This window comes from Hipposideros armiger, unplaced genomic scaffold, assembly GCF_001890085.2.
Source record: "Hipposideros armiger isolate ML-2016 unplaced genomic scaffold, ASM189008v1 scaffold_5, whole genome shotgun sequence".
NCBI lineage: Eukaryota > Metazoa > Chordata > Mammalia > Chiroptera > Hipposideridae > Hipposideros > Hipposideros armiger.
This window is the reverse complement of record NW_017731355.1, coordinates 8677933-8692021: the sequence shown is the minus strand read 5'-3', so window position 1 is coordinate 8692021 and position 14089 is coordinate 8677933. Positions and strand designations below refer to the sequence as shown.

The 14089-nt window shown below is 44.9% G+C and overlaps 1 protein-coding gene across 1 annotated transcript in view; it reads right to left on the bottom strand.

The window, feature by feature from the left end:
* The window catches only part of NID2 (nidogen 2), a 71174-nt gene extending 60398 nt beyond the window's left edge, over positions 1–10776 (bottom strand). The window contains exons 1-3 of the mRNA XM_019646164.1: positions 9829–10776; positions 8860–9168; positions 263–495 (exon numbers count right to left, since the gene is read on the bottom strand). Of these exons, the coding sequence (XP_019501709.1) occupies positions 263–495; positions 8860–9168; positions 9829–10059 (773 nt within the window). The 5' untranslated portion in view covers positions 10060–10776. The remainder of the gene's footprint in view (positions 1–262; positions 496–8859; positions 9169–9828) is intronic.
* Between the last annotated feature and the right edge of the window lie 3313 nt (positions 10777–14089).

Here is a 14089-nt window from a genome sequence, read left to right as displayed (position 1 = left end):
ACACACACACACACACACACACACACACACACACCCTGCTGTTTCAGGTATCTATAGCTAATAGATCAAGAAAAACAAAGGACCTTTTATATTTTGGTGATCGTGCTCCTCTCAGGGTCTAATCCTGTCCTGGTTTTGATTTGATGCCTTGCTTAGAAACCGCCAAGGAATAATATAGTGGTCTTATGGCCACTCAAGTTTGGGTAGCTCCTAAGGGTTCTTACATTCCAACAGGAAAGGATGTAAGCCCTATGGCACTTACTGGTAGAGATTTTTCACAGACTGTTCAGTGCTAGTCAAGCTGAAATACGGTCCCTCTCTTTTTAGGTCATCGGCTTCCCCTCGGCAGAAGCCCACCCGGGCTGGGAGCTCGAGCTGGACGTTGTAGGACTCTTTGGGGCGGGTTCCGAAGAACTGGAGGCCATTGGCAGGATAAAGAAACAGGGCGTAGGTATCAGACTCATCAGATGCCACAACTGCCTGAAAAGTATTCAGCTGTGAAGGAAAAAAAAAAAGGAAATATTCTTAATGAAACAAACAAGAAAAAGACCAGAACGCAAGCAAAGCATCGTAAAGTACAAAGGGATCTTCCCCTTCTTAGGATTTCTCCAAATTGTTTTTATACATAATATTAACTTCCTCTTCCAGTTACAATATATTTTATAAGTATATTATTATAATTATCTTTTACCAATTTAGATTAATAGTTAAAATGTGCATAGGTAAAAATAAAAAACACCACGAGTTAAAAAAATAATATCTTTAAAGGTTTCAAACATCTCTCATCCAAACCTCTTTTGGAGCTGAGAGCAAGTAGCAAATATAACTTGTACATTCCCACCACCGCTGCCCTGGTTTACTGCCCTGGACACTCATCTGGATCATTCATTCATTCATTCATTCATTCATTCGTTCATTCGTTCATTCGTTCACTCATTCCTTCACCTATTTATTGAATGCCCATTGTGGGCAGGCACAGTGTTAGGCCCTTGGTGATCAAAAGGCCTCCTTACTCTTCTCACAGCATTACTCTCTTTTCTATCTATCTTTTCACACCAACACCAGAATTATCCTACCCTCATTTCAAAATGAGGCAACAGAGCTAGAGGGGCTAATGGACCTGCCTAAGGTCACGTCGCTAGTTCAGCGAGGCGGGCCAGCTAGCTCAAGTCCATACCCAGCACCACAAGGCCATCCTAACTATCCCTGAGCATGCCATGTGAGGTGATGTGTAACCTGCCCCAACCTTCTCTTCCCAGGTTCAGATCGGGTGCATCTCCATCAGACTATTTAATACTCCCCATTTGTCCCACGTACCCTGATGCTTCTGTACTTTTGCTCACATCTGCCCTGTGCCTGGAAACCCTCCTAAATAACCTTTTAGGTGCTGCCCCGCTGGGGTGTTTTGGGAATCCCTGTACATTTTTTTCTGCCCACTAACACTCCATAACACCTCTCTGGGTGTTTCTAGTTAGCATTCACCTCATTTTGCCTGATTAGCTGTTTATGTATTTGCAAACTCCATTCGTTAATTCATTTGTACATTCATTCAAACAGCCAAGTGTCTGCTGAGCAGCAGGCATGCTTGGTCCTGAAGAAGCAAAGGCGCAAAGGATGAGACTCTGCCTCCCAGCTTAGGAGAGGGAAACAGCCGTAGCTGCAATTCTAGCAGTTATTGAAGGAGAGAGAAGAGGCCACAGAGGAGGGTATGTGCCCAAGGCCTAGGGTTGGGTGGGGAGGCATCTCAGAGGCAGCCTGGGAAGGCTAATAAACACAGCAGGAGCCAAAGCAGACCAGAAAGAGACAACACGAGTTGAATTGGCCACAAAGTCCACACCCAGGTCCTTAAAGAATCACTCCTTAAAGTTCAGCTTCTCTCAGATTTTCAACAAGAAAACTTTTTGCCTTTATCTACATCCAACTATCTCCCCTCTCTCCCCCAATGAGAACATCTCTCTCACTAAACCCCACTCCTTTTACAATTTAGTAGGGAGCTGGGGAGGTATTTATCAAAACCACTGCTTCCTAAATAATATGACTTACAAACATTATTTACTGGTAAGTAGTAGCGTCTCCCCATTTTGCTAGACAGATAAAATTAGGCTCAGAGACTAGAATGTTTTACTGTTTTACCAAATAAAACAGCAAACGCGAGCAATGTGCACTGTATTTTGATCTGTCCTGTGGGCCCTTCCCCATGTGGTGCTCAAACCATTTCCTAAGGTACATTCTTCTTTCAGTGTTTAATTTCCAAGTATAGTTTTGAGGTTTTGCTTATAGGACAAAGAAATTCAGGTGCTAAAATGCTTTTCAAGAAAAACCAAAATGCTACACAACCTTTCTTCTAGTCTCTAACATAGAAAAGATCACCTTGCTGGGCTTTGCTCCTTGCTTTTCTTAAGTTCACAAACTTAGTTAAGGGGTGTGTGGGGGGGGAGAAGGGGGCTAGTATATTTATTGTTGTAGTTGTTGATTGTTTCATCAGCAAAGCTTGACTTTCCCAAAAACAAAAGGCAAGGGATGTTTTCCAGAATTTCTCAAAGCTGGGAAGCCAGAACTTCTGCCAAATGTAAACAAAGGCTGTTCTGCCTGATGTCTATGTGTAATACAGAGGGTGCCAAAAAAATGTATACACATTTTAAGCAAGGAGAAAACTGTATCAAAATTTACTCAATATATACCAATAACAAAAGATGAATACAAATCACGTTTGACTTCTGCAATTACAAGAGGTGCTCAAAGTGGTTACCATCAGCGTAATTTTAATGCAGTTTTTTCCTTTCTTACAATGTGTATACATTTTTTTTTGGCATTTTCTGTATCTACTACATCATCAATTAATGTTGATTCAATAACTTCAGAGTTTTACTTTAGTCAGAATAAATAAAGTTCAACTAGGGAAACAAAAGTACTTAAGGAAGGAGAAAGAAACTGTTTCAAAAAGCTAAGCTTTCAAAGCTCCTGGTATTGATTGCCCACAATAAATGTGAGATAGGAAAACATTCTGGTTCTCAATTTAGAGAAATTCTATAAGATAAGGTGAGACTATAGATTGTGAAGGAATTGAAGGGAATGGGGGAGGAAGGCATGGGGAAAAGTAAACAAACAGAACCGTGAAGGGGAGAGTCTGGCTTTTATGGTGCGTTTGGGTATTTAGCTCTCAATTTTATTCATTCTTTCAGTCAGTCAGTCAACAAATTCGTTTCAATGAAAATGTATCCACTGTCTGTTACAAGCCATCCCTGAGACAAGCACTTATTACAGGTGGCAGGCAAGCATTTAATCTACGTGTCTCCACTAAGGTTGGCAAATAGAAGAAGAATTTTAAATAGAATTTAGGATCCCACAGTACACACCAAAAGCCTTTGGCTGTTTAAAAACCACCCACACACCAAATGATCACTTTAAAAGTTCTCTTTCAGTTCCACAAAATTCTACAACTGATTGCTAACAAGTTCCCTTCATGAAGTCCTGAAGGGCTGCTCCTTCTCCCAAAGCACTCCTTTCCTGGCTTCCAGACCGGAAAGGTCTTCACATTCCTAGAGACAAGCCTTTGCAAGAACCCCACAAGCTCTGTCTCTGAAGGGAAACCCTCAGATGGGCTGCCAAACTCCACAGAAGGGTCACCGGTTCCCAAGTCTCCCAGAGAGGAGACAGGGGGCCTCCATGGGAGGAGAAGCGGCACAGGGAGGATCAGGGCCAGCAGCTGCCAAGCCTCAAGGTTTCCGCCATCCTGTTATCAGAAAGAGAGAAAAGCCAGAACTGTCAGCAGACCAGGCAGAAGGAGTCCGACTCTCCCTTCCAGGTACAGGGCATCACCAGTCAATGCCGACCTGACTGACACTCGACAGAGTAAAGCTGATGGGTACAAAACACGCCCATCTACGAGTTCCTAATATTTTCAATTCATTTCATTAATTTCAGTCATCTTGCAAAAAATCAGAACAGTGCCATCCTTGTCCCAAAAGGATTTGCTGATAGTGGCTTACAAAAAACGCAATGAAAATTAATCAGTAGAATGACTCCTGAAAGGGTCACAAAGTTCTCTTACCTGTCTTGCTTAGGGTCACGTGCTCTACGGTTGTAGCATCACTGACTTCTGTTGTCCAGTGTTTGGTGTCAAAACTAACCTCCATTCCTTAGTATAATTCTCCATCTCCCATTACCTGTATGACACTGTCACATGCATGACTTGCCCTTATTCATTTTCTGTCCTAAATCCTACAGATCCTGCCGAACATTCAAGGATAAATGCTCAGTGCTATCACATCCCTAATGTTATATCCTTTCAGACACTTAGTCTTCAGCAAAACTTCAGCCTTTCTTTAACTAATTTCCTTTTCTGTCTCTATTCTCTATGTCTTCATAACTATGTCTTAAACTAGGTTAAACTCTTTCAGAGAGGCTGCAAACCTCCTTTCTTCTGGACATCAGCTCCAGAAGTCAAAAAGTCACAACAAAGTCCTGCTTTTACCTCTCATTCTCTTGCTGCGGATCCAATGCCCTCCATCCATGACTATCATCCTTTGAAATGAGTCAACATGACTCAGTCCCACTTTGAGACTGCCAATGGCCAACATCCCACTTATCTTATGTTACTACCCCACAAATCCCTTCATCCATTTTTCCAGCCTCAGCTCTCCCAGCCTTCTCCCAGGACACAACCTAGCTCAGAACAATCTATCCTGCTGTCTCATTCTCAAGATCCATTCTTTCAGCTCTTTGAGCCCAACTTAAAATCCAGGTCAACAAAACATTCTCCTAAGGATCTGTGTAACCCAGTTCTCTATAACCCCCATCCCTCAAACAATAACAAAACAATACTCCTACCACATCCCTCCCCCTCTCCCCCCAAAAAACCCACACAGCTAAAGTAATCACTGGTCCTCTTTCTGTCTCCTGTCAATAAGTTCTTTGAAGGTCAATACAGTGACTTCTTCGGTCAGTCAAGTATCTATTACAGTTCAAGGAGATTAACTGAATTGATAAACGCTATTTGTTTATACTATTTTAGATGTGGTTACATCTTGACATTCCTGCAGTATCAGCTACAACATCCTGTCACACCCACCATGAATATCCAGGGAGAGAAAGGGCAACAACTGAAATTGTTTTAAATCGTAAAGATGCCATTCCTCTGATATCTTCAAGTCTCCACTAACTTTGCAACATAAGGTTAGTACGCCCAGTTTTAAGAAAGCCATGTAGAACTCAGGCAGTTCTTCAAGCAAGGTAGGTTACTGTTTGCCAAAATCTACCTCCAAAGAACTATTAAAACGAGAAGTCAAGTCATAGGGCACTTTGAAGTATTCAGAAGATGCTTCAACATGGGTAATTGAAAAAACGTCTTTTTTCCAAACAGAATCCTCATCTCCTTTCTCAATGAAACAAATTCCGAAGCCAACTCAGCATATGGCAATGTCTGAAGATTGATTTTAACTGGAAAAGTAAAAGAGATGGAATCTACAAATCTTCCCACATTCCCCACCCAAAAAAAGTCTAGATGGAAATTGCAAGTCAGAAAACCTTATATTTAAAGAGTCCTTATGTAAAGGACTTGAATCACAGCATCCTTACATGATAGAGAAATAAAAGAACCAGAACCAGGTCCCATCATGCCAACAAAGGTGAACACAAATAGGCCACACCAGCTAGGTGTAAGGGACTACAGTGGCTGCCTAATGTCTCTTTAGTGAATTCCCACAACAATCCTGCAAGTTAGACAATGCTACTCCATTTTACAGGTGTGGAAACTAAGACTGAGTCATTGCTTCCAAAATCACTGGATAACCTTTCATAAACACTTTTCCTTTCAAAAATGTTTTTCTCTTTGTTATTATTGTCTTCACAACCAACCTGAAAGTTGGGTAAGTGACACAGCATTCCCATGTTACAGATGAAATTGAAAAAAATCATTATCAAAGTCACCTTGTCTATATTGTAATTTTTGGTTTCAAATAAGCCCTGACAAAATTGGGACTTAAAGATATAGCATGACTTCATCACCCCAGAGTTTCTGTGCAACTACTCATCTCCCCTATTCCTCTTACTCAACTGAACTTTCTTTCCTCTGTTGAAAAAGACAGATACAGCTGATTCTCTCCAGAGTATTGTAATACTAATTTAGAAGTAATGAGGCCTCAATAGAGTCCTTGGCAGCAGATTTAATTCCAAGTTCATTCTTCCTTTGAATGAAATATGATTCCTAGGACTCCTATGGTACTAATATCACATCAAGACAATAAAACTCCAGACTTATTTCTTGGAAGTCTTTGGAAAAGGCACAACTATTGTTGTGTCTACCTTCATCACTTGTGCCAAGGAAATGAGTCTTTTGTGAAAAGTCTGGGTAAAAACAACAACAACCAAAGAAAAGAATCAAGAAATCTGTATTCTTAACCTGTCTTTGCCTCACTAAGAGCAGAACTCTGGATAATAGCATTAACTTCTATTTGCCATTATCTGTGAAATGCAAACAAGTCTTGTACTTATCTTGTAGGATTGTTGTGGGAAGACAGTATGATAAAATATTGTTATCAGAATTAAAAAGATAGCTTGAATAAACATTTATCTTGTCTAAGTAGTTGATTTTTCCTTTTATGCCCTCATATTCTCAATACAGAGCTCAGAAAGAGCTCTTTTACCAAAAAAATATCAATCCCCTGCTTAAAATCCTTCAAAGGCTGTCCAATGCCAAAGAACCAAGTCCAAACTCCCAGCACAGCATGATGTGGCCCCTCCCCATGGCCCTTCCAGCTCCCTCTCATCACCCTTCCTCTTCAATAATAATGTACCTCATGTAATGACCCAGACACATTCTACTTTACAGTACATGGGTGATATATCATATGCTATCCTTTCTATTGGGAACGTTCCACTCTGCTCAACTCAGATTCAAAGCTACTTCCTCACTGAAACCTTCCCAGATCATGTCCCCTAACCAGCGAGGGTTAGAGTTAGTCTCCTAAATCAAGATGCTACTATTTTTATCATATTGAACAAATAATCAATGTCTTTACAAAACTATGAGATCCTTGGAAGTAAATAGTATGTACTTCCACAGTGTCTATATCAGTCCTGACATACAGCAAGTATGCAAAAAAGGTTTGTCGGATGAATAAATCTCAACTATGTTTAAACGTAAATTATACCTATATGAACATGGCACATATAAGATACATGTTTAAAAAAAAAAAGACTCGAAGAAAATACAAAGTATTAGCAGTGTTGACCGCTGGCTGGTGAAATAATAAATAATGTTTATTTTCTTATTTTAAAATAAACTGAAATTTTTTATTATAGGTGTATTATACTTAATTTTAAGTGCTTTTAAAACTTATAAACAAAAATGAATGAATGCAACATAATGGTGGAGCCTTACCTTATTCAACCTTCTGCAACCCTCCCCCTCGCCCAGTGCCCTGCACAAAGGAGGTGCTCAATGTATTTGTTTGAATTGAATGTATTATGTTGACTTGAATAATTAAAAAGTCAAATCATATATTTAAAAAACTATTTAATAAACAAAACTAGATGTTGCCTGACAAAAAAATGAACAGCAAAAAAAATAATAAATTCAAACACTTTTTATTTCTAGATCTTCTTTGCTTTTGCTTCTTTGCTTTAGAGAATATTTCTCTTACAGAGCACAAAACAAGGATGGCCACCATCTTGAGCTACTTAGTGAGCATGGACAAGCTACTTGACTTCTCAGGGAGAAGATGTGCCATCTTTCTGTAGCTAAGAAACACTTTGATGAGTTCAAATAGAGATAAATTATGAGTTCCAACCCTTGGTGTATGACACTTTAGATTCGGCTCTAATTTCATAGGAGGAAGCCCTTACTTACTTCAGGAATGAGGCAGTCCACCATTTGCCACCCTGGCAAATGTCCATTTGGAGTACTTCAAATGTTGCTGCCAAACCTAAAGACTGGGAACTTGGGTTGTTTTACTTTCTCAGGTAGAGACTACAAAATGAGTCGAGGACAGTCTCCTGTAAACTAGGGGGCATGTGAACTGATACATGGAGGGCAATTTGGCAAAGCGACCAAGAACCTTATAAAAACTGGCTCCTCTCTGGCCCCCCAATTCTACATCCTGGAATGTCAACTAAAAACATTCATAAAGATTTAGCTAAAAAGAAAAAGTGCTTCACAAAGTTATTTATAATGAAAAACTGGAAAAAAACTTAATGACCACTGGGTAAATCCACTGGAAAAAATATTATGCAGACATTATAAATGATGTTGTAGAAATGGATTTGCTGACATTGAAACATATTCACAATATACTACATAGGTGGGGGAAAGTAGGCTACAAAACAGTATGTGCAGTGTGAACCCATCTTGCTAATAGACAGTGACAGATAAAATACAGATATTGATAGGGGGGGAAAAAAAACCTCTGGAAGATACACAGGAAAATGTTTAACAGTGGTTATCTGTGAGTGATAGGAAAATGAGTGGTTGTTCTTTTTTAAATTGCCCGTATTTGCTTATGTTTCTCTTTCAATGAACATATAATTAGAAATAATTCTTGTATACACTTAGGGGTGATTCTAAAAATAAACAACCAAACAGTAAAGCGCCTTGTGTTCTGAGGGCCTTCCGCATCTGCTCTGGGGCCCTCTTATCCCCTAAGCACTTTTCCTTGCTAAAAGTGACCACCTCTCAGGTCCTTAGTGGAAGCCTGGAGGCTCATTTCCAAGCCAGTTTAGCCCTGGTGTCACCAAAGGACACATCAGGTTCAGCGCCAGAGCAGACTCAAAAACCTCCAAGCCATTCCCTGGGTTCCAGCCCAGAATTCAAGCCCATCATCCCTCAATTGGCTCAGCGGCCAAGCATCCCTTGTCACTTACCTGTCCCGAGGGTGGCTCCCCGCGCGTGGCCTCCTGGTAGGCGCCCACCTGCTCCCAGGTGGCCAAGAAGGCGTGGGTAGGGGAGAAGTGCGCTGCGGCGCGGGGGAAACCTGCGCGCACGTAGCGGGCTGCCAGGCCCAGCACCTCCGGAGACGTGTCCTCGCGGTACAGGACTCTGCCCCTGCCCTGGCTCGTGTCGATGTCAGCCAGAAAGGGAGCAATGGCTGGGAAGTCCGTGGGGAAACCATCGTCCACATACTGGGTCTCCCTGGGGAAGTCCTGGGTGGAGATGATGCCGTTGGTGCCCACCTGGGAGAAGAAGGGCACAAAAGGGGGACAAATGGTCGTTTCGCTGCAAGAAGCCAAGGGCGGCCACCACAGGTCCAGATCTGCGCGCCCACCGGGCTCGGCATGAAGGGGAGGGAACCGCCCTGGACATCAGGCGCCCGCCTCCCCATCTACTGGGGGTCTGACTCCGGGTTCAAGGCGACCAGCGCAACTTCAGCCATTGTCCCACCCGCCACTCCTACCCTACAGCGCATTGCAGTAGGTCCAGGAGCCCCCAAACTAGTTCGTATATCTTCTCACTTCCCGCACAAACAGGGGAGGAAATCCCTGAGTCCGGGGAGGGAGCACCTCAGCTCTGCAGACGTGCACAGGCTTCTAGCTGTCCCGACTGGAAACCCCACTGGCCGCCCGAGCACCCCCACCTACATTTCTGCCTCAGACACTTATGTGACCGCGAACAGTTCTTGCTGTCTCCCTCGAGGTAAGGAAAAGCAGCGGGTCTGGCAGCAGCATCGCTGCAAAGCCAGGTCCCACTCCAGGGGCGCTACCGGACAGCGGGGCGTGAGGACTATTCCCTCCCCTCGGAAGACACGGGCTCGGTGAGATCCACACTACATGGACCCCTGGGAAGAAGCTGCGAGAAATATGCCGTATCCCGCACCCAGAGGAGGCCGAACTTACGTAGAGGTAGCTGAACTGGGCTTCGTAGAAGCGCAGGGGACTCGCCAGCTTCACCGCGGCTGAGCTTTCGTCGTCGCCTTCCTGCAGGAGCTGGTCCCCCCGAGACTGCCCGTAGGGGAAGAGCTCGCCTGGGTGCAGCGCCGCGGCCCTGGACAGCTGCAGCAGCAGCAGCAGCAACGACGGCGGCGGCGACAGCAGCGCCTGCCGCCCAGCCGCCCGGTCCCCCCGCATGCTCGCTTAGCCCCCGAACTGCCCAGCCGCCCAGCGCGTCCCGGCCCTGCCCGCCAGCCCACTAGCGGCGCCGCGCCAGCCTCTAACCTGGATCCCCGCGGGCGCCCGGGTGGGGCGGGCCTCCGGACCCTCCTAGCACGTTAACTGGCTGCGGCCCTGGGCCGGGGACCAATCAACGACTCTGAGAAAGTTCGACAGCGGCCGCCACATCTGGTTCTCGTTAAATGTTTTCTAAGGCAGCAGTCACGGAAGCGGCCCCGCTTTTACCCCTGGCGAGGTAAAAGCCCCCGGCCGGGGCTGCCCGGAGCTGCTCCTTCTCCTCCGCCTCCTCGCCCTGAGACCTCCCGGGGTCACTCCCGCCCTCCTGTCGGGGCTGCCCCGCGAGCTCCGCCCCCGGGGACCAAATGGCCCGCGAGGTCCGAAGGCAGCGTGGCTACGGGAGATGACCTCAGCGCGAAGGGGGCCAAGCTGCCAGGGCGGGGGAGTGCGATGGAGTTACGGTTTGCGCCCTTGCACTGGGGTCCTGGGAGCTCCTCGTCCTCGAGGCCAGCCCTTGGGCCGAGAAGCAAAGGGACATTGTCGCACTCTCAGCCTCTTCAACCGCTGTGCTGCACCCAGAGACGCCCTGCCTAGAAGTGCGTCTTTGTACGAAGCGGGGGGCCTGACTCCTAAGTCCCGTTCTCCCTTCAGGAGGACTGGGCAACCCACCCAAAATGCTCACCAGTCCGGGTTGGAAGCGCTGTTGGAAGCGCTGTTTACCTTCCCCGGGGAAAACCGCACCCGGGAAGAATATGAAAAGCGACTGTGTGTGATCGGCTCCGTTTGGGGCATGGGATGAGTGCCTTTTGGGCGCTAAGCAGAAATGGGCAAGGCGCCGGGGGTGGGGGGGCGGAGGCGGGGGGGAGGCGGGGGGGGGACCCTGGGTCGCTCCCCACTGCCTCAGGCTTCGGAGCTGCCTTTACCAGAGGACACAGAGATGGAACCCGAGCCGCTTCGCGGGACTGGAAACCGCACAAAGCAGCTGCGCGGTTGTGGGGGAACCCCACCCACCATAAACATTCCCTCTGCGAAGCATCAGGAGCTGGACCAGATTTTATTAGCACTTTTGTCATCAACAGCTTGACATTTCCCGGATAGTCTGTTTTCTCTCTTCAGCCCCCCATGGGGTCCTTGGTAGCAAAGGTATTTTATAAGAAGGAAAAAAGCAAACCCTTGGAATTGCCTTCAGGGACTCTCAAAAGATAGATTTCTGTTTGTAGGTGTTTATTCCAGTTGTACAAATTCTCTTGGGCCCACAGGGCCGAGCCCTAAAAACTTTGAAGATATCAGACTATGAGACAGAATTGATGCAAAATGGAAAATTGGCCCAAGCAGTTTGCTTCCTCAGACTGTGGAAAGTTATGTATTTGGTGTCACAAAATGTATTTCTGCTGGTACATATATGTTCTCATTTCTTTGGGGGATAGGTATTTTCATTATATTGAGGAAATGAAGGCTCAAAGACATGAGGTGATTTGACTTGCCTATGGTCACCTAAGTAACTCCTTAATATGAAACCCTCCACTGGCTCTCCAGCTTTTCCAACACTCTCAACTGAACATCATCATTATATCATCATCATCATCATCATCATCATCATAGCTAACAGCTATTTAGTGGTAATAAGCTATAGGTTAGTGGGTCGGGTAGACCCTAAGATGGCCCCGAATATTCCTCATTTCCTGGTGTTGGTGCCCAGTCTAAGCCCCTCCCCTGGAGTGTGGGCTGGCCTTGTGACTTCTAACCCATACAATGTGGCAATAGTGATAAGTCACTTCACTGATTAGGCTACATCTGTCTTGCTAGCTGATTCTCACTGGCATTGATGAAGGAAGCTGTTATGTTGAGAAGGCCATCATGGCAAGGAACTGAGGCAACCTCTGGCCAACAACCAGCAAGGCACTATATTTTGCCAACAACCATGTAAGTGAGCTTGGAAGTAGATCCTTCCTCAGTCACATCTTGAGATGACACCTTAGCTTTGGCTGGCCCTTTGCAGCTTTGTGAGAGACTCTGAAGCTGAGGACCCTGCTAAGCAGGACACAGGTTCCAGAACCAGAGAAACTGCAAGAATTGAATACATGTGTATTGTTTCAAGCTGCTATGGTTTGGGATAACTTGTTATGCAGCAATAGCTAAGTACTACAGCCAGACACGATCCTAACATAACTAAGATTTGGGGTGGGGGGAGAGGGAAGTCAGTTATTGTTACATGGCTGGCACCAGAGCTGGGATGTGAACTCAGTTCTGTATGATTTCTAAACCTCTGCTCTTAAAGCACTAAATCATATGGCCTCAAGGCCCTTTGGGAGGTAGTTCTAGCCTACCTCTCTAAGCTCAGCTCCGGCCATAGCCATTCTTTCAGCTGAGACTAGTTTTCCATTGCAACCTCCTCTTTTATGGTTTGGAACATTTTCACATGCTAGTCCCTCTACCTACGATGCTTTTCCCAACCAAACACATCTAGCCAACACTCACTCGTCCTTCAAGACTTGAATCAAAATCCTTCAGGAAGCTTTTCTGGAAAGCACAGTTTGATTTAGAAGCCCCTTCTCATGTCCCATGTGCTCTCTGCTGGCCGCTATCATATCTCTATAATCCCTGGTTGTCACATGTCCCCCTCACCACCACCACCACACTTTGAGGGCAGAGACTTTGTTTTATTCACAGCCTACCGCCGTGCCTGACTAGCTCAGTGAATGAAGCTTACAGAAATGTTTGTCGAATGAGAGAAGACAAGCAAGCAAACCTGGGGCTAGGATCCATGTCTTTTGGCTCCATAAAACATTCTTTCCCCTACACCACCTTTCCTGCTAACCTGACCTGAGTTTTCTAATCCTCTTTACCAAGTTGCCTAGCAACTCACCTACCACTGCTGTCCAGTTTTTGTCATTCTTTCATTCATCCATTCAAAAACTGTGTCCTATAAGTTTATCATGACAAATATAACTCTGCAAGAAATAACGGAGTACAAGATGTGATCCTGACCTCAAGGAACTCATAACCTGGGAAAACAAAGCATAAATATGAAAAAGGGAAACACTGCAATGTAGCATGGGTTTAGCAGCAAAACAGGCAAAAAGGGCCTTTGAGCCAAGAGGATGTTATAAGTTTTGAATCTGATGCTGAGTACCAAGAAGTAGAGCCAAGGAAGAGGCTGAGCTGAGCAGTCCTGGTTCCCTGTCTGCGTGAAGTGGCCAAATGCCCCTTGAAACACAAGGCTTTGGACAGCTGTGCCTCAGCAGACCTATTCCTTCAAGCTCTTCATCTAATTTTATTTTTAAAAGACTCTATGGCACCCAAAGAGTGGTTTTCCCTTTAAAATGTCACTTTGTGTCTTGGGGGAAAGAAAAAATTTGTCATAGCTATTTCACTGGTCAAAGTAAATACTACTGAAGAAATACTTCTCTTGTATCCATATTTCCAGAGGAGGATTTCCGTGACTGGCCAGACTGGCTAAGAAGCAGAGGCCCCTTTTAGCCTGGAGGCTAGAGCAAACTTCTATAGGAGTTTTTAGCTCTCTTGTATTGGGTCTTCACAGTATATCTGAGCATTGCTTGAGAGGTAAGATTATTTAGATGCAGGGTTTTTATCCCAAGCCAGGGATGGTACCAGATGTCTTGCTGATAAACCTCAGCAAGAGCCTCCACCTTTGTGTTTTTTGTGTGGTTATACTTCTGTAGTACATACCAAGACTTCCAGAATGATGATAGTTCCTGTTAATGAAAGAATGAAAACACGTTTGCTTCACAGTGCAGCAATTAGATGTTGGTATTCAAGAGCAAGTTCTATGTATAGCACTGACTGGTGTGTGTCCATGTTTGTATTAGAGGCGCGCTTGGCAGGAAATGTCCTGGTTCGTGTTGCACACGGTGATTCTTTGCATAACTTTACTACCCTTTAAATTCCAGGATGGGTGTGTGAGCATGTAGAAAGAATAGTTGTACAAATTAGCACATCTCCACAGACTCATGCCAAACAGTAATTACGT